Below are 25574 nucleotides of genomic sequence, written 5' to 3'. Positions count from 1 at the left end.
GGTTAGATGCTTATAGCTTGTAGATCCTGTTAGATTATAAATTTCAGTCTCTTACAATAATGCATGTAGATAAAAATTCAATTAACAGTCAAGCTAAGAAGAAAAAAAAAAAGAGAATTTTGTTCAAGCCAAACTGAGGATTATAACCCAGGAGACAAACTCTCAAGCTTTCTAAGGTTCTACCAGTTAGGAGCTAGAGATGCAGTGTTATGCATTTTCGAGACAATTATGGATCGTATTATACATAAAGTTCATCAGAGATGTTTTGGTCAGGTATGTATGTTCAGAGCGAGCCTTTAGGTCAGTGTGACCCCCTATATAGGATGAGAAAGAAATATTAATCTTAAAATTACAATGTTGGTATCAGAAGAAAGGGACCATTTTTCTCAAAGGTTGATTATATCCTCCTGTCTAGAGGAGGTCTGGTTAATGTGTAATGCAGATACACATTGCACATTGGGAAAGGCCCATCACAGATGGGGGCGGGTTGGGGCATGTTTGTGTGTGATTCAGTTCTGACTTAGTTTGGTTGTCCTGCTGTAGAGAAATTTATGATTTTCCTTATGTGTATAATAATAATACTAATTTTGTGGTTTTAAGTCTTCAAGGAAAAGTGAATAAAGTAAATAAAAGGTATTATTTGTAGGTATATTTGATTTTACTTGTATGTGGTTATTATATGTTTTATTAAAAAATAAATGATTACTGGGCTTTAGCACTTATGGATAGAGAACATGGGCCTTCTCTATAAATTAAGAGCCAGGAGATTTTTGTTTGAGTTTAGGAACAAAATTATTTTGTAGCTTTCAGAGGTACTTTTCTTCCTAAATCGTGAGGTTGAGCATCAGATTTCGGAAAGCTGAATTATTACTGAGGGCACTACAGCCCTCAGCCTGTGAATAGGTTTTATGCTGACACTTCACTTGTTAAATCTGTGTGGAATTCAGATACTTGATCCCTATGGAAATGCTGTTTTAAATAGTATTAGGTTCTCTTCCTACCCTCTAAACTCCTCCCCCTCTAAAACCTGAAGATTAGCCTGTATTGAATCAGAGCTCAATCAGAATTTTTAAATCTTTTTTAAAAATCTTAAAGCAATCATAAACTTACAGAAAAGCTACGAGTAAAGCACAAAGAATTTTAATCCCAAACCATTTTAGTCGTAAGTTGATGATATGATGCCCTATCACCCCTGAATACTTCACTGCCTTTTCTACAAATTAAAATGTTACTGTGTTACCCATAACACACCTATTAAAGTCAGGAAGTTAACATTGATGCCTTATCACTACCACCTAATTCTCAGGCCCCATTCAGGTTTTATATTTGTCCAATAATGTCCTTTATATCAGAAGGATGAAGTCCAGAATCATGTTATATTTAGTTCTTACGTCTTTTTTGTCTCTTTCATTCTGGAATGAAATGTATCATCTGGTTATTTTGTAGACTGTTCCTCAGTTTGGATTTGTTAACATTTCCTCATGGTTAGGTTTATGTTATACATATTTGATAGGAATATCTCAGATGCAGTGCTGTGTCCTTATATCCTATCAGGTGACACCATTCAGACTGTCCAGCTGTTGATGATGCTAACTTTGATAACTTGATTAAGATGATGAGCCAAACTTCTTCATTATAGAATTACTCTTTACATTGTATGGGCATGCTTAGAAGCTGTGTAAATATCTCAGTCTTTTTTCTTTTTTAAATGGATTCTTTTTTTTTTTAAATTTATTTATTTTATTTATTTATTTTTGGCTGTGTTGGGTCTTCATTGCTGCGCGTGGGCTTCCTCTAGTTGAGGCGAGCGGGGGCTACTCTTTGTTGCGGTGCGTGGGCTTCTCATTTTGGTGGCTTCTCGTTGCAGAGCACGGGCTCTAGGCGCACGGGCTTCAGTAGTTGCGGCATGCGGGCTCAGTAGTTGTGGCTTGTGGTCTCTAGAGCACAGGTTCAGTAGTTGTGGCACACGGGCTTAGTTGCTCCGTGGTATGTGGAATCTTCCCAGACCAGGGCTTGAACCTGTGTCGCCTGCATTGGCAGGCGGATTCTCAACCACTGTGCCACCAGGGAATCCCAATATCTCAGTTTTCATGAAGCTTTTAGTTTATTCAGGGATTCCTAAGAGTACAGACTAATTGTTTCTGTTATTCAATGGATGATATGTTTTATCGTTATTTATTTTTATGCTCAAATTATTCCAGATATGACCAGTGAGAGCCCCCTTAGTCTGGCTTCTGTGTCCTTTTGACATGTCTCCATCATTCTTTGAGCATTTCCTTTTTTTCTGACGTGACAAAATGTTCCAGACTTCTCTGGATCTTCCTTGTGTTTCAGAGCTGGAAATCATCAGCTGTTTCTCTAAGGAGCCCTGGTTCCTTTTAGAGGAGAATGGTTTTTAAAAACCAAGATATAGGGGCTAGGCAGACTCATTACTACTGAGTTGTCCTTGTTTCTAAGTCTTCTTAGTGAACAGAGTTAGGGAATAGACGTAGTCCTATCCACACATTCCAGGTATGTGTGTGTATACATATTTATATCAATATTAATTTCCATATCTATATATTGAAAGCTCTGTGTTTACACTGCCTCTAATTTTATTTCAACACGAGGATCCTTTGTAGTTTTCTCCCTTTCTTTATTTGTAACTTCTTTCTCTGACAGTAAGAAACCTGGCTGTCATTATTCTTAACATATTTACTTCTTCGATTATTCTCCCTTCATGTAACCAGTCTCCCATCACTGTCATTCCCTGTCACCACTTGCTCCCAAGTGCAGATGCCCTCCTCACTCTGCTTGGGCTCCAACGCCCCTGATTTTTGAACCGCCACCCCCACCTTATGTGGGTGCCCTCCTTGCCTTGCTCAAGCTCGTATTCCTTACCCTGTGCTGCTTCCCTATGTGGACATCCCTCTCACCCTGTTCTGTGCCAGAACACCCTCTCCCTCGTCATGCAAATGCCCAACACAGTCCATCTGCCCTGGCTGCGCCCCACTCTCTTGTCTCTTAGTCTCACTCAGGCTTTGAAACCCAGCTTTGGGCTATCCTCCTTATGGATACCCTCCTTATCCCATTTCAGCTCTGACACCCTATGTGGCCTGCTCTCCCATGTAGATACCCTTCTCACCCTGCTTAGATTCTAATACCCCATGCCTGGCTGCCCTCTCAATGGGAGTCTTTCCTTACTCCATTCATGCTCTGACACCCTTTGCTGGGCTGCCTTCCACATGTGGACACCCTCTTCGCCCTGTTCATGCTCCATTTCTTCTACACAAATGCCTTACTCATCCTGCTCCGACTCCTGCATCTCCTCCCCGAAGCACACACAGATGCCTACCTTGCTCTACCCCTCTTAATGGCTTTTGTATTGAATTATTTACTGAAGGGAAGGGAGAGGAAGGGAAAGGAAGAGCCAGCATATTTTATGGGAACAATGTGATCCAAGTTTATGTTTGACAGAAACAAATCTTCCCCTGCCGTGGTAGATATCTGGAGACAATGGAAAGGGCATTTGGGAAACTGCTTTTGGAACTTCATTAGTATTTGGGACTACTGGTATAAATAGGTTCTTTATTTGTGAATCAGAGACTTCTATGTATGGAAAAACTTGGGTAGTTGGTAAGCTCAGAATAGTAGGAAGGGAATAAACTAAAAGCAAGAAGTGTTTAGGGAAGGATGATGTTTGAATTCACTTCTTGATAAAATTGGTTTGGCTCTATGTTAATATCCTTGCCTACAAGTGTCCATATAGTCTTACAGTGTCCATTAAAAAAAACAAGTTAATTATTTAATAACCTGTTTTATGAGCTCAGTATTAAATTTCAGAATGTTATTGCAGTATTTTCTTACCTTTAATCATTTATGTACTATTAGTTTAGCCATATCCTGTGTCCTTTACTTAGCTTAACTTGAAGTTGGCTTACCTTTTTCACTTAGCCTTGTCAAAGGAATAGTATCTTTGTAATCATAGTGCTAATTATATTTTTTTTGTATCACATGTTAAAATGAATGTAAAACTTAGAATTTTTAAAGTTCATTAGGTGCCATATAAAGTCATATTACAACCCACTGGTGCAGAGTCCACTTTGGGAAATGTGTTAATATAACCAGTATAAATATTCGATATATTTTCCTGATTTGTGTTTGTTACTTGGTATCTAGAGCCTATTTGTCCTTTTTTTTTTTTTTGGTAGCATGATTTTTTTCTAGGTGTCTTTTCCCCCAGTATGATTTTTTTCTTTGCTTTTTTTCTCATTTAGATGAAGACTTATATTAAGTGAATTTTAATGTCATTCCCAACCCCATCATGGTCTGAGGGCCTTTTAGAAATTGGTTAAAATGTACACAGAGGCAAAGATTTTAGCCTATGACCTTTTCAAGAATTTTCTGAGTGCAACTAGGAACAAATTATCCATTGTTCACAGTGCTTTGCTCAATGTTATGCCTTCTCTTGCTAAATCCTCTTACTTGTTGAAATCTTCTATCTTAAGTAGCTAACAGCTTAATACAGATCATATTAAAAGGTTATTTTTCTTCCTGTAGTTTAGGCCCTTTACATTTCTGCAGTAATATCCAAAGTTTTATATAAGGTAGCATGAAGTGTTCAAAAAGTTTTTTTCTCAATTGGGAAAGTAATACATGCCAATTGACAGTAAGAGAAACTCATAAGAGTAAAAGACAGGAAAAAAATCAACTCATTTTTACCTCTCAGATACAATTTATCTTAAAAAATAATTAAAAAAAAAATATACCCACTCCAGGCATAGTCATTTCTTTATTATGAGTTCCAATAGGATTTAACTTTATTTTGGAAAACTGTAGAGTCACAAAAATGGTTTCATTTTATTTTTCACTTTTAAAATTATTAGTGAAATGAGCACATTTTCATATATTTATTGACTACTCATCTTCTGTGAATTGCTTCGTATTTCTTCAGTTTTTGCATTAAATAGTCTTATTAATATATAACATAACCTGGGACTTCCCTGGTGGCACAGTGATTGAGAATCTCCCTGCCAATGCACAGGACACGGGTTTGAGCCCTGGTCCTGGAGGATCTCACGTGCTGCGGATCAACTAAGCCTGTGCGCCACAACTACTGAGCCTGTACTCTAGAGCCTGTGAGCCACAACTACGGAGCCCATGTGCCACAACTACTGAAGCCCGTGTGACTAGAGCCCATGCTTCTCAACAGAAGCCACCAAAATGAGAAGCCCATGCATCGCAGCGAAGAGTGGCCCCCGCTCACTGCAACTAGAGGGAGCCCGCATGTAGTAACAAAGACCCAACACAGCCATAAATAAATAAACAAATAAACAGATAAATATAGTATAACCTTATACTATATTAGTATGTAAACCTTTTGGCCGCTAGTTGTTGCACATTCTTTTACTTCCTGTTACTTGTCTTTTTCTTTGTAAGTAGTGTCTTGTTTTTTTAAAGCAGGATTAAAACGTTTTTATGTAGGTAAATATATTGGTGTTTTTTTGTTAATGGCTTCTGGATTTTGTCTTGTTTAGGAAAATCTGTCCTACCCAAATATTATGAGGTTATTCTTCAGTATTTTTCCTAGTAATTTTATGACAGTTTTTCTTTTTTTACGTTAGGTTCTTAATCTCTATCTCTCTCTCTCTCTCACACACACACACACACACACACACACACACACACACACACACACACACACACACGCATGTATTTTAAAATGTTCTGTTGACAAATCATTCTTTTACCTCTGATTTGAAATATTAACTTTATCATGTTAACTTTCTATGTACATACTAATAACTGCTCTATGACTATAATTAGTTTATCCTTATAATATATTGGTTTTGTTATGAAAGCTTAATATTGAATAGAATGTTTTAAGTACCTGATAATGCAAGTCTCCTCTGGTTCTTGTTTTTCAGAAAGTTATTTGGTATTCTCACAAATTTGTCCTTTCAAGTGAACTTCAGAATCAATTTGCCATTTTAAATAAGCCCCACATCTTCCAAATCCATTATAATATCTTCTCACTGCTTCTCCTCTACTTTTTTTTTTTTTAAGGACATACTTTTTTAAAAAAAATTAATTTGTGTTTGGCTGCGTTGGGTCTTCATTGCTGCGTGTGGGCTTTCTCTAGTTGCAGCAAGCAGGCTGCTCTTCGTTGCGGTGTACAGGCTTCTCATGGCAGTGGCTTCTCGTTGCAGAGCATGGGCTCTAGGCGCATGGACTTCAGTAGTTGTGGCACATGGGCTCAGTAGTTGTGGCTCGTGGGCTCTAGAGCGCAGGCTCAGTAGTTGTGGCGCACGGGCTTAGTTGCTCTGCGGCATGTGGTATCTTCCCGAACCAGGGCTCAAACCCGTGTCCCCTGCATTGGCAGGCGGATTCTTAACCACTGCGACAGCAGGGAAGTCCCTCCTCTACTTTTATTAGCGTAATTTAAGCTACCATTTTTCTCTTGCCTAGACTATCTTCTAACATACAGCAGCAAGAAGACTCTCTTAACAATTTTTTTTAAGATTTTTTTTTTTGATATGGACCATTTTTAAAGCCTTTATTGAATTCTGTTACAATATTGCTTCTGTTTTATGATTTGGGTTTTTGGCCGCGAGGCATGTGGGATCTTAGCTCCCCAACTAGGGGTTGAACCCGCACCCCACGCATTGGAAGACGAAGTCTTAACCACTGGACTACCAGGGAAGTCCCAAGAAGACTCTTAAAAGACGTAAATCTGATCATGTTGCTCCCTTGTTTACATCCCTTCAATATCTTCTTTCCCTCTCTTTTTCGTTACCTATTGCTGCATAACAAAGTACTACAAAGCTTTATAACTTGAAATGACCTGTTTATTTTGCTCACAATTTTGGGAGTCAGGACTTCATGACGGGTTCAACAATGTTCCACAAGGTGTTGACTGGGGTGGCTGGGGCTGGAGAATCCCTCCCAGTACAACTTCTTCAGTCACATGTCTGGCACCTCAGTGCTTCTTGGCCTCTGTCTCCACATGGCATCTCATTCTTCATGATCTCTCCACGTGGCGTGGAGTTTTCACAGTATGGTGGTCTCAGAATAATCACACTTTTTACATGCAGCTGGCTTCCAAGGAGGAGGGAAAGAAAAACTGTCAGACCAATTAAGGGCTGTGCCTAGAACTGGCACAGTGTCCCTTCTACCATATTTTATTGGTCAGAACAGTCACAGAACCTGCCTAGTGGCAAGAAAATGGAAAAATAGACTCCACTTTTTGATGTGGGAATGGCAAGATCTTATTACAGGAGAGCATGTGGGTTGAGAGATACCATGACTGTATTTGAAAAATATAATCTGCCACACCATCAAACTCAAAATAAATTCAAAGCTTTTAAAATGACCCACAAGGCTTTTCATGATCTGACCCATCCCTGCTTCTCTCTCTGACCTCATCCCCTGTATTTTCTTCTTTTGTTCCCTTTAGTTTAGCCACAATGGCCTCTTTGCTAGGCTTTGAATGTGCCACACTTGTTCCAGCGTCAGATGTATTTTACCTGCCTCTGCTGCCTTGAATGTTCTTCTTTAGACCTTTGCATAGGTCTTCCCATTCTCTTCATTTAGGTCTCTCCTCAAATGTCAGATCTTCCTGACCACCTTATCTGATAGAATCTTGGTTGCTTAGTACCCCTAATCTTGCTTTTTCTTCTACATAGATTTTAGGGCTGGTATGAGAGCCTGGGGGGCCTGCATATACTTTTCTTCCCTCTTTGTTTTCTGAACAAGTTCAGAAATAGAAGACCAAAGGTAAAGACCAAAATATATATGAAATATATAAATATTTGTGTGTATATGTATGTGTGTGTTCAGTGTGAAGTTGTGAAGTTGGAGACCCAGTGGGCCTGCTATCTAAACCTCAGAATTAGGCAGACTTACCCACCTAGTCTCAGGCAGTGTTGGTTACTCCCTTCTGCAGGGTGAGTCCCCTGATCAACTCTTGGAATGTTGATATAGAGGAAAATTCTTGTACTCTGTAACAAGCCTGTTCCCAAGTAAAGAAGGGTAGAGCTGAGTTGTGTGTACCTATTTATTATTCTCATTTTTATCAATCTGACTGACTAAAGGAGGATGAAAGGAGGGGAATAAAGGAAGTGTCAGAGATGACTCTCAGATCTGAGAAACTTGGTGGATTGTGGTACTATTTACTAAGATAGGAAGTATGGTAGGAAGATTATAAATTAAATTTTAGAAACACTGACTTTGAAGTGTCTTAATATACCCACGTGGAGATACCAAATAGGCATTTGGATGACACATTTGAACATACAGATTTGGTAGTTGTATTAGTTTTCTATTGCTATGTAATAAACTACCAGAAACACAGTGGCTTAAAACAATACAAAATTATTCTCTCACAGTTTCTGTGGGTCAGGAATCTGGGCACTGGTTAGCTGGGTTCTCTGCTCAGGTCCTCACCAGGATGAAATCAAGGTATTGGTCAGGGCTATGATCTCACCTGAGGCTTGGGGTCCTCTTCCAAGCTCACTGGTTGTTGATAGAATTTAGGTCCTTACAGTTGTAGGACTGAGGCCTTCAGCTCCAAGAGGCCTCTTGCTGTTCCCTGTCATGTGGCCTTCCCCACAGCATGGTAGATTGCTTCTTCAAGGCCAACAAAGTATTTTTGGTGCTTCATATCTCTTTTTTGGCTTCCCTGGTTAGGACAGACTCATCTGAGATAATCTCCCACTTAAGTCAACTGATTAGGGACCTTAATTGCATCCTCAGAGTCCCTTTTGCCGTGTAATGTAACAGTCATGAAAGGGATATCCCTTCATGCAAGTCCTTCTCACTTTTAAGGAAGAGAATTATACAGGGTGTGTCCACCAAGGAATGAGACTCTTGGGGCTTAGTCATTAGCAGTCATCATAGTAGTAATCAGTAGGATAGTCAGTGAATACACAAGATTGCCCAAGAGAAAGGGTGAACAGAAGAGAGATTAGGGGATAATTTCAGAATTATTGGTACCTTGAGGGTACATTTATTCATCTTTGTGTTTATAGTACCTACATTGCTATCTGGTACATAGCGGATATTCAATAAATGTTTGTTAGAATTCTTCCTTGATCTCAGATTTTGAAAAATTAATGTATAAATTTATATCATGTGTCCTTCCCTTTTATGTATATAGTCTTTTTTTCTTTTTCTGTGTGTGGTAAAATACACATAAAATTTACCATCTTAATCATTTTTTTTTTTTTTTTGCGGTATGTGGGCCTCTTACTATTGTGGCCTCTCCTGTTGCGGAGCACAGGCTCCGGACGCGCAGGCTCAGCGGCCATGGCTCAGGGCCCAGCTGCTCCGCGGCATGTGGGATCTTCCCGGACCGGGGCACGAACCCATGTCCCCTGCATCGGCAGGCGGACTCTCAACCACTGTGCCACCAGGGAAGCCCTTCCTTTCCTTTTTAAGGCTGAATGATATTCCGTTGTATGTATATACCACATTTTGCTTATCCTTTCATCTGTCAGTGGACACTTGGGTTCCTTCCATGTTTTAGCTGTTATGAATAATACTGCTGTGAACGTGGGTATACACATATCTCTTTGAATCCTACTTTCACTCCTTTTGAGTATATACCCAGAAGTGGAATTGCTGGATCATATGGTAATTCTATTTTTAATTTTTTAGAGAAAATTTCATACTGTTTTCCACAGTGGCTATACCATTTTATATTCCCATCAGCAGTGCACAAAGTTTCCAGTTTCTCCACATCCTCACCAACACTTGTTGGTTTTCTGTGTGTGTGTGTGTGTGTGTGTGTGTGTGTGTGTGTTTTGATATTAGCTGTCCTAATGGGTTTTGATTTGCATTTCCCTAATGATTAATGATGTTGAGCATCTTTTCATGTGCTTATTGGCCATTTGTTTATCTTCTCTGGAGAAATAACTATTCAAGTCCTTTGTCCATTTATGAATCAGGTTGTTTTTGTTATTGTTGAGTTTTAGGAGCTCTCTATATAGTCTGGGTATTAATCTCTTACCAAATACATGATTTGCAAATATTTTCTCCCATTCTGTGGTTTACCTTTTTGTTCTGTGGATAGTGTCTTTTTTTTTCTTTTTCTTTTTTTTTCGGCCTCACCGTGTGGCATGCGAGATCTTTAGTTCCCCAACCAGGTATCGAACCCCATGCTCCCTGCAGTGGAAGCATGGAGTCTTAACCACTGGACTGCCAGGGAAGTCCCTGGATAGTGTCTTTTGATGCACAAAATTTTAAAGTTTTCCGGAAGTCCAGTTTGTTTATTTTTTCCTTTGTAACCTGTACCTTTGTTGTCATATCCAAGATATCATTAAGAAATTCAGTGTCATGAAGTGTCCTGTGTTTTCTTTTAAGAGTTTAATTGTTTTAGGTCTAACATTTAGGTCCTTGATCCACTTTGAGTTACTTTTTGTATATGGTGTTAGGTAAGGGTCTAACTTCATTCCTTAGCATGTGGATACCCAGTTTTCCCAGTACCATTTGTTGAAAAGACTATCCTTTCTCCTTTAACTGGTCTTGGCACCCTTGTCAAAAATCATTTGACGATATACAAGAGGGTTTATTTCTGGGCTGTCTGTTCTGTTCCATTGGTCTACATGTCTGTCTTCATGCCAATACCATGCTGTTTTGATGACTGTAACTTTCTAATAAGTTTTGAAATCAAGAAGTATGAATCTTCCAAGGTTGTTCATCTTTTTCAAGATTGTCTTGGCTATTCAGGGTCCCTTGAGATACATATGAATTTTAGAATGGGTTTTTCTATTTTTGCAAATATGTCTTTAGGATTTTTGATAGAGAGTGCATTGACTCTGTAGATCATTTTGTGTAGTATTGACAACTGAGATAATCATGTGGGGTTTTTTTCCCTTGATTTTGTTGATGTGGTGTGTCACATTGATCAGTTTTCATATATTGAACCATTCTTGCATTCCAGGAACAAATCCCACTTGGTCATGGTGTATAAATAATCCTTTTTTTTTTTTTTTGCGGTACGTGGGCCTCTCACCGCTGTGGCCTTTCCTGCTGCGGAGCACAGGCTCTGGATGTGCAGGCTCAGCGGCCATGCCCCACAGTCCCAGCTGCTCCGTGCCATGTGGGATCCTCCTGGACCGGGGGCACGAACCCGTGTCCCCTGCATCGGCAGGCGGACTCCCAACCACTGCGCCACCAGGGAAGCACAATCAATCCTTTTAATGTGATGCAGAATTCTGTTAGTATTTTGTTGAGAATTTTTGCATCAATGTTTATCAGGGATATTGGTCTATAATTTTCTTGTAGTGTCTTTGGCTTTGGTATCCAGGTTATGCTGGCCTTATAGAGTGAGTTAGAAGTGTTCTTTTAATTTTGGGGGAAAGCTTTAGAAGGGTTGGTATTAGTTTTTCTTTAAATGTTTGGTTGAATTCACTAGTGAAGTGATCAAGTACAGGATATTTCTTTTTTGGGAGATTTTTTGATTACTGATTCAGTCTCCTTAGTAGTTATAGGTCTATTCAGGTTTTCTGTTTTTTTGTGATTTAGTCTTGGTAAGTTTTGTGTTTCTAGGAATTTTCCCATTTTATCTAGGTTTTCCAGTCTTTTTGGCATACAGTTGTTAATAGTACTTTCTTTAAATCCTTTTTAGTTCTGTAGAATTGATAGTAATGTCCCCACTTCCATTTCTGATTTTAGTGCTTTGAGTGTTTTCTCTTTTTTCTTGGTCCATTGAGCTAAAGGTTTGTCAATTTTGTTGATCTTTTTGAGGAACCAACTCTTGATTTCATTGATTTTCCTCTATTGTTTTACTATTTTGCTTACCTCTGCTCTCATCTTTATTTCTTTCCTTCTCCTAGATTTGGGTTTCCTTTGTTCTTCTTTTTGTAGTTCCTTAAGTTGTAAAGTTAGGTTGTTGAGTTGAAAGTTTCCTTGTTTTTTGTTTTTTTTAGTTTCCTTGTTTTTAATGTAAGCATTTATAGCTATAAATTTCCCCCTTAGTACTGCTTTCACTGCATCCCGTAAGCTTTGGTTTGTTGTGTTTTCATTTTCATTCATCTCTAAGTATTTTCTAATGTCCCTTGTGAGTTCTTCTTTGAAACATTGGTTGTTTAAAAGTATAATGTTTAATTTCCACAGTTTTGTGAATTTTCCAGTTTTACTTTTGTTACTGATTTCCAACTTCATTCCATTGTGGTCAGAGAAGATACTTTGCATATCTATCCTTTAAAATCTATTGAGATGTTATTTGTGTCCTTACCTATGGTTTAACCTGTAAAATGTCCCATGTACACTTAAGATTGTATATTCTGTTGTTGGGTAGAGTGTTTTGTACATGTATATTAGGTCTAATTGTTTTATTGTGTTGAGTCCTCTATTTCCTGACTTATCTTCTGTCTGGTTGTTTTCTCTGTTATTGTGAGTGGAATGTTGAAGTCTCCAACTATTATTGTAGAACTCTCTGTTTCTCCCTTCAATTCTGTCAGTTTTTGCTTCACGTGTTTTTTTTTTAATTGTGACCATGTCACATATGAAGTTTTTTTAAAAAAATAATTAATTAATTTTTGGCTGTGTTGGGTCTTTGTTGCTGCACACAGGCTTCTTCTAGTTGTGGTGAGTAGGGGCTACTCTTCGTTGTGGTGTGTGGGCTTCTCATTGCGGTGGCTTCTCTTGTTGCGGAGCACGGGCTCTATGCACACAGGCTTCAGTAGTTGTGGCATGTGGGCTTCAGTAGTAGTGGCTCGCAGGCGCTAGAGTGCAGTCTCAGTAGTTGTTGTGGCGCACGGGCTGATTTGCTCCGTGGCATGTGGGATCTTCCTAGACCAGGGCTCAAACCTGTGTCCCCCTGCATTAGCAAGCAGATTCTTAACCACTGTGCCACCAAGGAAGTCCCTGCTTCATGTATTTTGATGGTCTGTAATTAGCTGTGTAAATGTTTATAATCTATCTTCTTGCTGTATTGAACCTTGTATTAATTTATGATGTCCTCCTTTGTCTCATAACTTTTTGATTTAAAGTCTATTTTGTCTTATATTAGTATAGCCTACTCTCTTTTGATTACTGTTTGCATGGAATAATTTTTTCCATTCCTTCTTCTTTAACCTGCTTGTGTCTTTGGATGTCGAGTGAGTCTCCTGTAGGCAACTTATAGTTGGGTCATTCTGCCAAATCTGTCTTTTGATTGGCGGGTTTAATCTAATTATATTTTAAGTAATTACTGATAAGAGGGGACTTACTGCTGTCATCATGCTATTTGTTTTCTATATGCCCTATAGCTTTTTTTGGTCCCTCATTTTCTACATTACTGTCTTCTTTTGTGTTTACTTTTTGTAGTGGAATGTTTAAATTCCTTTCTCATTTCCTTTTTGTATATTCTACAGCTATTTTCTTTGTGGTTACCAGAGGGATTACATTGAATGCCCTAATGTTATAACACTCTCACTTGAATTTATACTGCTTAATTCTGAGTTTTGACAAATACACACATTCATGTAATCCTCACCATGATCATGATATAGGAAGTTTCATTACCCCCCAAATTCCCTTGTACCTCTTTGGCCAGGAGGGGAGGTGGTGGCAAATCCTGAGGGGACATCTGTTGTCTTGCAGGGGAGAGGCCTCTGAATTGTCTTCAGACAGGCGTGGGGAATGCTTGCTCTTAGTAACAGTAATGGGCCACTTCTGTAGACTTTGAGGGTTCAGGGCAATTTGGAGATAAAAGATTTTGGGGAGCACCAACCCAGATGTTTCCTTTACATGTGTCAGAGTCTTATTATTCTTTGCCAACCACAGCTCTCTGATCTTGGCGTAGCAGACCTGCCTTGTTTGGGAGTTTAACTTTTGGAACCTAGAAACTCTGATAATTCTGGTTCTTGTCCTTAGGTTTCTTTGCCTTCCTGCTGGAGGAGAGGAGAGCATCTTTGTGTGCTTCCAGAGAGGCCTTCTGGCTTTCATACTTAGCTTCTAATCGGCAGTCAGCTTTTTGTTCTCTTTTTTCGCAGAGCTCAAATAGTTTAGTAATATTCTTCAAATTCAGTTGTTTTTGAGGTTACTGTTTCTCCTTCATTGCCAGCTTTAAATTCACATCTTAGCACCTGCTCCATCTGCCCTGAGAGCCTAGTGCAGGATGTTCATTAAGGTGTTCCCTTGGGATGCACACCTGAGAGAAGGGAGGATTGCAGATGCAGAATTCATGGTACAGAACAGGCCCAGAATCAGGTTTGGCCAACCCCTTTGGGGAGCTCTGGAGCTAGAATGGCCCTTTTGAGTTTCCCAGAATTGGGCTGAGGTGTTCCGGCCTTTATATTGCCATTATCAGTTGGTCATTGGATGTGGGCTGCCCAGGAAGGCTTTCACCTGGGCAGGATCATTCTCTTCAGGTGAGGCGATCCCTGAGGGGCTGACTGACAGCACTCCAGCAGTTAAGTTCTTCCCTGAATGTGGAGCTGAGCAGTGCCTCAGCAGTGCCTACCAAAATTCCCCTGTATCCACTAGGAGTGACCAGTTTGTTTTTTTAGTATCATTAACTCATGGATTTAAATATGTATTATTTAGAAAACTTGCCATTGACTTATAAGTATGGAAAGATGCACAAATGTATGTAAATATACAGCTCAATGAATGTTTGCCAAGTAAACACAGCAGTGTAACCAGTACAGAGATCAGGAAATAAAATAATGCTAGCAATCCAGGAGTTCCTCTTTCCCCTTCCTTTTCCTTCTGGTCATTACTTGCTCTTTCCAAGGGTCTCTGCTATCCTGACTTGAATTTAACATGTTTTTGAAATTTGTGTAACAATCATACAGTAAGGGATCTTTTGTTCTGACTTCTTTCACTCAGTATTATATTTATGAAATAAAGTTTATAGCTGTAAGTCATTTATTCCCATTGCTGTAGAGTTTTTCTTTGTTTGAATATACCATTTTTAAAAACCATTTCTGCTGTTGATAGACATTTGGAGTGTTTCCAGTTTTTGGAAATTATGAAAGCACTGCTATAAACATAGCTGAACATATCTTTTGGTGAACATATGTACACATTTCTCTTGGGTATATACCTAGTGAAGTTGCTAAGTACAGTTGGCCCTCTGTATCCATGGGTTCCACACCTGTGGATTCAACCAATGCATATAAAAAATAGTTGGAGAAAAAAAATTCCAGAAAGGTCCAAAAAGCAAAATTTGAATTTGCCAAGCAACTGGCAACTATTTAAGTAGCATTTGCATTGTATTTAAAACTATTCATGGCATTTATATCCTATTAGGTATTGTAAGTAATCTAGAGATGATTTAAAGTACATGTAAGTATATGCGTAGGTTATGTGCAAATATTATGCCATTTTATATAAGGGACTTGAGTATCACAAATTTTGGTATCCTCTGGGCTCCTGGAACCAATGTCCTGCAGACTTGGAGGGATGATGGTATGTACATGTTCCATTTTAGCAGATAATGTCAGTCTTCCAAAGTAATTACTGATTTACACTCCTACTTGTAATGTACAAAAGTTCCATTTGCTGTGATTTGCCCCTGTTTATTTAGGATGTTACTCTCCAGGCTGTACAATTAAGAACTGGGTGCGTTTACTAGGGTCCCTCTCTCTTTAGCAGGTTCTGTACTCTAATCTTTGTTTTCTGAGGCTGTGAGATTTTGAAATTGTGTTCTGCTTTTCAGAAGTTTTTGGCTTAGCTTTTTTACCATTTTCCACCCAATTATGCATTTGAGACTCCCTCATGTCTTCATTTGTGTCACTCCAGCTCTCAGTGACAACCAGAATCTCTGATGGTTCGTCTTTCCCTCAGCAGAGGTACTTTGCTTGGGAAAGGCATATTTCTGAGGCTTTTTTTTTGAGGGGGGAGCAGATTCTGCAAATGCCCCAGGGCGGGAGGAAACAGCTGCAGAAGATCACCTTGCTTCTCCATAGTTCACCCTTTTTCTGAAACTTAGCCTCTCTAGTCCTCATTCCTTTAGTAGCTCTCTAAAATCTTTAAACAGTTGATTTTTGTATTTTTTCTTTTTTGTGTGTGTGTGTGAGTTTGGGGGAGGGAGGTGTTGTTTTGCTGTGAATTACTCTACCTTGGAAGCAGAAGTATGGATTAAAACATATTTGAAAAAAAAAACATATTTGATGTTTCAATAAATTAAAATTGTTGTCCTTAACAATGTTCAAATTATTCCATTTTTGGTCAGTGGGAACCTCCTCAAAATTTATTCCTGAGTCTTTTTGACTCGACCCTTTGATAGCTTTCTTTGGCAGCTTTCTTGCTATCTGGTATGACAAAGTGTTCCAGGTTCATCATGTACCTTTTTGCCTCAGATGTGGAATCAGCCATTTTCTGAAGGAGTCCCAATTCCTTTTACCAGGAAATGGAATCTCAAGATCATTACTGCAGGGTTGGTCGTTGTTTTAGGCATTTTCAGCAAACAAAGGGAGAAAAATATATTTTATTTTCTTCATACAAGATAAAACTACATTAAGAATTGATATAGATACTTCCAGTTCCAATTCAAGACTACAGGGTTTTTACTTTGCTGTTCCTCTCCTGTTCTGAGAGTCGCAGTTTTTAATGACACCAGTAGTGACAGAATTAAAATATCACCAAATCACTCATTTCCATGATCCCACAGTACATACAGGATCAAGATTTATCTTCATTTTTTTGTCCCTAGAGTATATTCCATTAGGAAGTCAACCTAATATGATTTAAAATAACTTAGAATAGTTCTTCTCTTTATGACTATGCCATTAAAAATTTGGATACAGATTTCAGTTCATTTGTTTATTTTTGATTTATATTTTATTTTTTAGAATTTTAATTTAATTTTATATTTACATAAATTACATAATTTCAAAATAAAATCTACAAAAACCAGGGAATATAGATTCTATCCTCAACACCTCTCCTTTATTTTCTTTCACTTCCTAAAGGTAACCACTTAAAAGTTTTTAAGTTTCATCCTTCTGCTTTTGTATGTGTGAAGAGGTGTGTGTGTGTGTATTTATTTCTCCTCCTACTTCTTAGATGCATGGTAGCATACTGTATACTCTTTTCTTCACCCTGTTTTTTTAACTTAAAGATATATCCTGGAGACTGTTCCATAGTTTGATGAATTTGGACTCATTTCTGTCATATTTTTTATGTTATATTTATACAAGTCTTTTATTTTAAGTCATTTTTAATTGTGTGGTCTATGTTATTTGCTCTCCCAGCATATTTTTTGGTATTTCAGAAGGTTTGTGTATTAGGGTTCAGTCAGGGAAGCTGATTGGGTGATGTGGGAAGGGACTTATTATGGAAATCAGACCATATACAATTTTGAGAGGACTCGTGGGGTGAAGATCTAGAAGGGGGAATTGGAGGATCAGAGAAGGAGTCACTAGTCAGATCCTCTAAATTAGTGACAATGGGTAGACAAGTTGGAGCTTTTAGGGAAATCTGAGAAGCCAACTATGTCCAGCCACTAAAGTGCGACTGTGAAGGAGAAGCTTGAAGAGAGCCACATGGGAAACCCTTGCTGTGTTTAGTTACCCCCTCTGTAGGTTTTCACCTAAGCATCTGGTGATGGGCTTGTGCCACTGCTCACCCAGCACAAACCAGCAGTTTGTATTTTTGTTCTGTTGGTTACTTTTATATTGATGTCTTTGTATAGTACTCTAATTTCCTCCCTTTCTTGGGAGGGCAAGTTGTTATATAGTGGTTTTCTTCTGTAAGCAATATTGAAACAGCTAGTAAATTATTCTCATCTCGTCAGCTAGCATTTGGTTTAAAATAATACCCTTTTACTCTTAGTACCATAAGGTAATCAGGAAACATCCTACTTTTTGTATACTCTCACTACCCTCTCCCCATTTTTGATAATTGTACTGTATCTATACTGTCATTATACATAGCAATTATATAGTATGTTTTTTCTCTTACTCTCATCATTTATTCTCAGTTCTTTTAATAAATGTGTATTTAATGGTCCTTCTTAATGTGGATGTGTCTCCTGTTATTTTGGTTGACTGAAGTATATTCTCTAGTAGATTCCTCAGGAAAGGCTTAAGGGAACAATATTTCCTGGGTTCTTACAGTTCAGAACAGTTTGATTGTCACCATTGTACTTGGGAGTCAGTTTGCCTGCATATAAAATCCTTGGTTTACTTTATCTTCTCTTGAGAATATTAAAATATTATTTCATTTTCTGTTAGCATATAGTATTGTCAAAGTTTGATGACAGTCTAATTTTTGTTCTTTGTGTAAGTGGCTTTCTCTTTCTGCCTGAATGTTCAAAGGATTTTTTTTTCTTTCTTGTTCACAGAAGGTCAGTAGTTGTACTAAAATATGCCCTGGTATTGGTCATTCTGGGTCAGTTTTTCCAGGTATGTGGTATGCCCTTTAAATATATAGTTTCAAGTGTTTTTGAAAAATTTCAGCAACGTTTTCTTGAAGTCTAGTTTCTAATATTCATTCTACTCCATTGATTTGATTTCCTTCTTTGAGGACTCCTGTTATACATATGTTGGATCTTGTTTGCCTGTCTTCTCTGTCACTTTATTGCAAATCCCATCTCATTTTTCTTTTCTTTCTTTTTTTTTGATATTAGAATTTTCCTCCTATTTACCTTCTTTTTCTCTTAAAGCATTAGATATATATATATTTTAATAAATTTTAATTATGTATTTCTGGCTGCATTGGGTCTTCATTTCTGTGTGCGGGCTTTCTCTAGTTGCAGGCAGGCGGGGGCTATTCTTCACTGCGGTGCACGGGCTTCTCATTGTGGTGGCTTCTCTTGTTGTGGAGCATGGGTTCTAGGCGTGCAGGCTTCACTAGTTTTGGCACGTGGGCTCAGTAGTTGTGGCTCGCGGGCTCTAGAGCACAGGCTCAGTAGTTGTGGTGCACGGGCTTAGTTGCTCCGCGGCTTGAGGGATCTTCCCGGACCAGGGCTTGAACCCATGTCCCCTGCATTGGCAGGCGCATTCTTAACCACTGTGCCACCAGGGAAGCCCTATATTTTGTTTTATTCACTCTTTAATATCTTCTGGTTAGTCTTCACTTCTGAAATGATTTTGCTGTTTTTTTCTAATTCTTTCCTGAGTTTTGTCAACTTATTTCTATTTGTAATTCTAATTTGTTATTTCATATCTTTAATCATTTAAAAAAATTTCTCTTGGCTCATTTTGAATTAATAATTTACAGTTTCATCTGTTGGTGATCATATCTTTTTGGTGTGTTTTCATTTTCTGTTGCAATGTTATTCTGTCTCTTATTCTTTTTTCTCAAAATAACTTCACATATGATTTGACTACAGTGTTTTCTGTTGCTCATTTTTATGTGAAATTAGTTTTCCTGAATTGGTAGGAGAGAAATGTGGGCCAGGATAATTTCTATCTTCATGGCTCTGGAGCTCTTCTATTGCTTTCATGAAATTAAACGAATACGTCATCGCATTCTTTGTGAGCTCTCTTGGCTTCCTTCCTCTCTTCCACCTTTATCTGGATCTTTTTCTTTTGCCCTGTTGTTCTTGTTTCAGTCTGGAGTGAATCTCAGCAATTTCTTCTCAGCATGGGCTTCATCCTTGAAGGAAGTGTTTCTTTAGCTGGTTAGTTTAGAACTGTGCTGTCCAGTGGGTACAATGGCTACTTAAATTTAAGTAAAATAAATTAAAATAAAATTAAACATTTGATTCATCATTTGCATTAGCCACATAACAAGTGCTTAATAGCCATATATGGCTAGTGGCTACTGTAATGAGCATTGTTGATATAGTATAATATCCTAACCACAGAAAGTTCTATTAGACAGTGATGGTTTAAAGTGTGCTATCTTCTTTTCAGACTTTATTATAGACCTTTTGCACACATGTGCCAATTGCCATGTGTACAAAAACCCCTGTATTTTAGCTAAGCTTCTAAACTTGTCCTGCTGTACATTTCACTGAGGATCTAATGCAGTTTGGGGATTTTCCTTGTCAGACCCATCAAACATTCTGCTTCCCTCTGCTGTCTCTTGCACAGATGCTTATACCACACCAGTTTTGTAGCTGTAAGTGGTTTGTTCGTATTTGCTGCTTGTATTTTGGTTATTGTGGGGTGCCTTGTCCCCTAGTTTTGATGTAGATATATGGTCCATGGGTTTTGCGATTCTAGCTTCTTTGCTATTTTATGAGGGGGTGTATTAGTCAGGGTTCTCTAAAGAAACAGAACCAATACAGGGGAGATAGAAGGGTCTGAGGGCCTGAGAACCAGGAGCACTAAGGGCAGGAGATCAATGTCTCAGCTTAAATAGTTAAGCAAAAGGGACCAATTCTTCCTCCTTCTGCCTTTTTTATTCTATTCAGGCCCTCAGTGGATTGGCTGATGCCCACCCACATTGGACGGGGTGCAAACTGCTTTACAGAGTCCACCTATTCAAATGCTAATTTCATCTGGAAACACCCTCAGAGACACACCCAGAAATAGTGTTCAGCCAAATATCTGTGTGCTCTATGATCCAGTCAAGTTGCCATGTAAAATGAACCCTCACAGAGGGGTTTGGGGAGGTTCACAAGCTACATTGCAGCCATTGCCATCTTTTCTCTCTGTCTCTCTTTTTAAGGATATTAACAATTCTTAATTTTCTTAATATCAAATGTAAAAGATCTTATGTGTATTTATTTGCATTTTTTTTTGCATTTTTTAACAGTTTATTTTTTAGAGCAGTTTTAGGGTCACAGAAAAATTGAGTGGAAGGTAAAGAGTTTTCCCATATGCCCTGTGCCTCCACACATGCACAGACTCCTTTATTATCAGCATCTCCCACTAGAGTGGTACTTCGGTTACAGTTGATGAACCCACATTGACATGTCATAATCACCCAAAGTCCACAGTTTACATTACAGTTTCCTCTTGGTGCAGCCACTGCCATCTTCTACAGTCCTCTTTTTTCGGTCTTTCAGAATTTTTTCTCTCCATAATGTTGTAACATTATGTAATTCTGTAGCTTCTGTTCTGCCCTATCTTCTAAACCCTAAACATGCTTCCCCTCTTTTATTTAGTATTTCTTTACCATCAAATTAGTCACATTATTAACTGACTAAGCAAACTTGGGCATGCTGCTTGGTCTCTTTCCACCTTTTGTTGCACCATTTTAAAAATGAGGAAGCTGGACACAGATTTGTTTCTTCACGGAGGAACCTCGTCAGTGTTCTGTATTAGTGTTAGCAGGATCTAATATTTAAACAGTAAAGATATTCGTGATGCTTTCAATACAGAATGCTGCTCTTAAACAGGGTAGAGATGAACTTCCTGGTAGTGCCACTTAGTTCATTCTCAGATAAATATAGGTAAATATAAATATAATATCTCCCTTAAAAGATATTTTTTTCCATGAGATTTATCTCTTTGTTGTTCTGTTACTCCCTCAGCTGTGTACCTGACGGTGATTATCTTACCTGAATCAGTCTTACTATGTATATTCCAGGCTATACAGTTTGTTTTCTTTTCTGCACAATCTGCTGTTATTTGCCATTATTGACTAGAGGTCTAAGGCATAGATTTTCTTGGTCTGTTGTTCTTTTAATGCTTGAGTTCAATATATAAAAGAAAAGATTGCATTTTATTGCAGACATATTTCTCTGAAATAATTTTTAGCTACAAGGAAGTAGCTCTATTTCTGAGTCATCATTCTGTCTTACATAGTGCTGGGTAAAGATTTAATTTGGTAGATAGAGATTTATGACTTCTAGAAAGAAAGCTGCAAAAATTGAAATTTCTAAAGAATTTTAGATTTGCTATAAATTCCTTTATATATTGAAAATTGGAGCTTGAGATACAAATATAGGTAATTGTGGTTCATAAAATTTTCCTAATATCTCATGATTTTCAATGAGAAATAGAGTTCTCGGTAGTCATTTTAAAATGTAAGCTAACATTTTTTTTTTTTTTTCCTCAGCTTCCAATAAAAACAGGACAGCAGAACACACATACCAAAGTCAGTACCGAACACAACAAGGAATGTCTTATCAATATTTCCAAATACAAGTTTTCTTTGGTTATAAGCGGCCTCACCACTATCTTAAAGAATGTTAACAATATGGTGAGTGTTTGCATTACTGTTTTACGGGAGAATTCGGTTTGTTTTTGATTTTAAACTTTGGAACAGCATATTTTGAAATATGTAAAGTCATTTTCTGTGGACCCTGGATATAAACATTCATCTTAATTTATGGATGAGCACAGGTAACCTTTTAACTTTCTTTTTAGATTTTAATTCTTTTTCTTAGATACTTGGCTTATTTGTGACCCTATATCTATTGATCCATTTTTCTGGAATTAGGATTTCATACAGATTTTGTCATATTTAAATTGACCATAGTAATCTATTAAAATCTTTTCCTTAGCTTCTCATTTGAATATTTACATATCAGATTGTCCCAGTCTTAAGTAGATGCTAAATAAAATATGACTTTGTAGTCCTAAAATGTGAGATTGCTTTTGTGAAGATGCTGTTTTATTTCCTTCGTCCTGTAACCTGTGAAAGATTCCATGGTAGAGAACCTGTGTTGGAAGTTTTCCTCAAATACTTCATCAAGTATTTCCACTGTCAAAAGCTCATAATTGCTTCTTATTTTCCTGTTTCATAAAATCTGTTTACATTCCCTAGACTTCAAGGTACTCCAACTATTTTCTCTCTGTACCTTTGAACATATTATTTCTCCTCTTGCTGTCTGGTGATTCTTTCCTCTGTGTCAGTTTCTATCTAAAATCTCCTTCATACTCAGTCCAGAACAACCGATCTGGATATTTCTTGATTAACTCCAAACTGCTCTGCTTGTTTTGAGCACTTATAACCACAATTTATGCTGTTTGCACTGAGCAGTGAAACTGATTTCTGGTTGTAGATTGTGAAAATCAGTACCATTTTCATAGTCACATCATCTTTGGTGTGTTTTCTTTTGAAAAAGTTGATTGGAAGATACCCCAGGCTTACAAAATTGGTAAACTGGAGGACTGGGCAATCATATTTTCTCTTTATGGAAAAAAATTAAGATTTTCTGAAAAAAGGACCTTTTATAAATATGTAAAGTGACTTACAGAAATACATTTAAGATTTTATGGAACGCTTCTGTTGCATAGTGTGTGGGTCATACAGATAGGACTTTGCTTTTATAGATAAGTGGCCATGTTCTCATATTGAAAATGTTTTAGTATTTGGACCCTTCTTTTAAAAACAAAAACAGTATTGAGATATTGGCATTCATTTAGTGCTTATTGAGTAAACTGAATTGTGGGAACCATAGTCTGCTGTTAATAGTGTAGTATTTGATTTAAAGATAGTGAATGCTTAAAACTCGCTTTAATTGGTGTTACAGCATTTTGTTGCTGTAAGAGTTAGGCTTTGATTATTTTGTGGCATCAAAGTGTGGTTAAATGTTCAGTTCAAGATTCTGGTAAAGATCTATATGTGTACCTAAATCCTACATATTTTTTTCTATATTGTTCAAATCTAAATTTTACTTAAAAAATAACAGAACATGGGATTTTCCTAATGTTACCATCTCTTTACTGCTGTTTGTTTCGAAGTGCATTTACTACATATTTTTTAAAGTATAACCCAGAGTATCTTTTACTGGGGCAGGCTGATGACAGATTGTTTGCCTGAGAATTTATTTTGTGTGAGCATTAGGATAAAATCAGAAATAATAGATTTAAATATAGTATAATCTGGGAGATACAATGATTATTGATTTTCTTGATCCTTAGCCCCTCACTTTTCAGATGTGTGCTGATTTGTAGTGGAGAGTAATAACCAACTTTTAGTGTTCTGAATATCTTTTCTTTTAGAGAATATTTGGAGAAGCTGCTGAAAAAAATTTATATCTCTCTCAGTTGATTATATTGGATACACTGGAAAAATGTCTTGCTGGGGTGAGTAAATCTATTCTTGAATAGGCAGGTTTTGTGCATTCAGTTTTGAGAATGATCTGATGTCCTGAAGCATAGGTGTGGACAAGGAGAAGAGTCATGGACTTCTTGTCTAAGACATGAAAATGAATTTTGTTAACAGAGCTGACTGGGTAGCATAGAGAAGTTTTCAAGAAAAAATTATATTCTCATCTTTTGTAAATTAAATAGATATTAAGATTACTTATAAAGTGTTAAGCTTGAGTCACATCTCTCTCTCTCTCAGGTTTTCTAGAAAAAATTTTGTGGAAAAGTCACTATTTCATTTAACTGATTTCTCCAGTTGGTTAGGCTTGTGGCATTGCTTAGCTGTCAAAGAATGTGATGTTAAAGACCAAGAGAATCTTGTTTCCCCCTGTGTGAATCTGATTTTATATTTTACTTTTCAAATCTATGTAAAAGAGAACTTAAAAAATTAAAACTATTACTGTGATAGATTCTACCTTAAGAACACTTGTTACGTAAATATGAACATATAAAATAGATATGTGGAGGAGTAGTTGAGTACAAAACAGTTGTTTTTCATGTTTCCTCTAAATAGTTATCTCAGAGTTTTCAACCATGACTTACTTAGAAATTTTTCAAGAATATTTCTGGTTATTTATTTATTTGGCTGCGTCGGGTCTTAGTTGCAGCATGCGGAATCTTCGTTGCGGTATGCAGGATCTTTCGTTGCGGTGCGCGGGCTCTTCATTGCGGCGTGCGGCCTTCTCTAGTTGTTGCAGGCGGGTTTCTCTCTAGTTGTTGCACACAGGCTTCTCTCTAGTTGTGGTGCGTGGGCTCCAGTATGCGCGGTCTCAGTAGTTGCGGCGTGCAGGCTCAGTATTTGTGGTGCACGGGCTTAGTGCATGTGGGATCTTAGTTCCCCGACCAGGGATTGAACCTGTGTCTCCTGCCTTGGAAGGTGGATTCTTAACCACTGGACCACCAGGGAAGTCCCCAAGAATGTTTCTGTTGTATAAAGCATAGTGCTTCTATACTTCAGTAGCTTTAATTCTTCCTGGAAAATGGTAGGAGTTTACATAAATATATAAATTTAATACCTCCATTTTAAAGATCTGTCTATTCAATATGTATTGGGGTTAACTTATTTCTTCTGAGATTATAATCTCTCTTCCTTTGACCCATCTTTTGCTTTTATTCAGAATTGCTTCTCTTTTCCACATATGTTATAATTGTTCTTTATAGTAAAACTAGATGGGAAGGGACTTTGACATATGAGGACTGATCAATTGAGAACAGAGAGAACAAAGTGTTTAAAGAAGGAGTAGCATAGGGAGTTGGAAAAGGGGTAGGGTAGGGAATTGGAAAAAATAATTACATTCACACAATGATGTATCCTTAGGGAAGAGAAGTATAATATTTAAGACTATAGGCCACAAAGCCTAAGCATAATATTTTAAATTCTTTTATTGACCCTCGTCCACATTCCAAAATTGTGCGACAGTGCTTATAAGTTTTCTTCTTAAATTGAGGACAAGCTAGTTCTGTTTTAGCTTTGTGCTCTGTATTAATTTGTGATGGGCTGTTCATTTGTAAAATAGAGTGAAAGAGCAAAAAAGCTGTTAAATAGGATGATGGAATTTTGAAGGTGGACAATTTTTCAACTTCTCTTGAATCAATTCTTTGTAGTGGTCTTATTACTTTGATTGTAGATGCCAGTATATCAGTGACACCCATGTTTGAATGGGGGTA

The 25574-nt window shown here is 37.7% G+C and overlaps 1 protein-coding gene across 8 annotated transcripts in view; it reads left to right on the top strand.

Annotated features, from left to right (window-relative positions):
• The window catches only part of NF1 (neurofibromin 1), a 245310-nt gene that overhangs the window by 34276 nt on the left and 185460 nt on the right, over nt 1-25574 (top strand). For all 8 annotated transcript variants that reach the window (XR_003437957.1, XR_003437956.1, XR_003437958.1 and 5 more), the window contains exons 2-3: nt 21868-22011; nt 23760-23843. Coding sequence is in view for 5 of the 8 variants with exons in the window: in XM_027130345.1 (XP_026986146.1) it covers nt 21868-22011; nt 23760-23843 (228 nt within the window). In the remaining 3 variants the exon portion in view is untranslated. The remainder of the gene's footprint in view (nt 1-21867; nt 22012-23759; nt 23844-25574) is intronic.

Source organism: Aethalodelphis obliquidens, unplaced genomic scaffold (genome assembly GCF_003676395.1).
Source record: "Aethalodelphis obliquidens isolate GAN/ISIS:26980383/991018 unplaced genomic scaffold, ASM367639v1 scaffold38, whole genome shotgun sequence".
NCBI classification, from domain to species: domain Eukaryota; kingdom Metazoa; phylum Chordata; class Mammalia; order Artiodactyla; family Delphinidae; genus Aethalodelphis; species Aethalodelphis obliquidens.
Note: the sequence above shows the minus strand (reverse complement) of the source record. Positions and strands in the feature narration are given on the sequence as shown.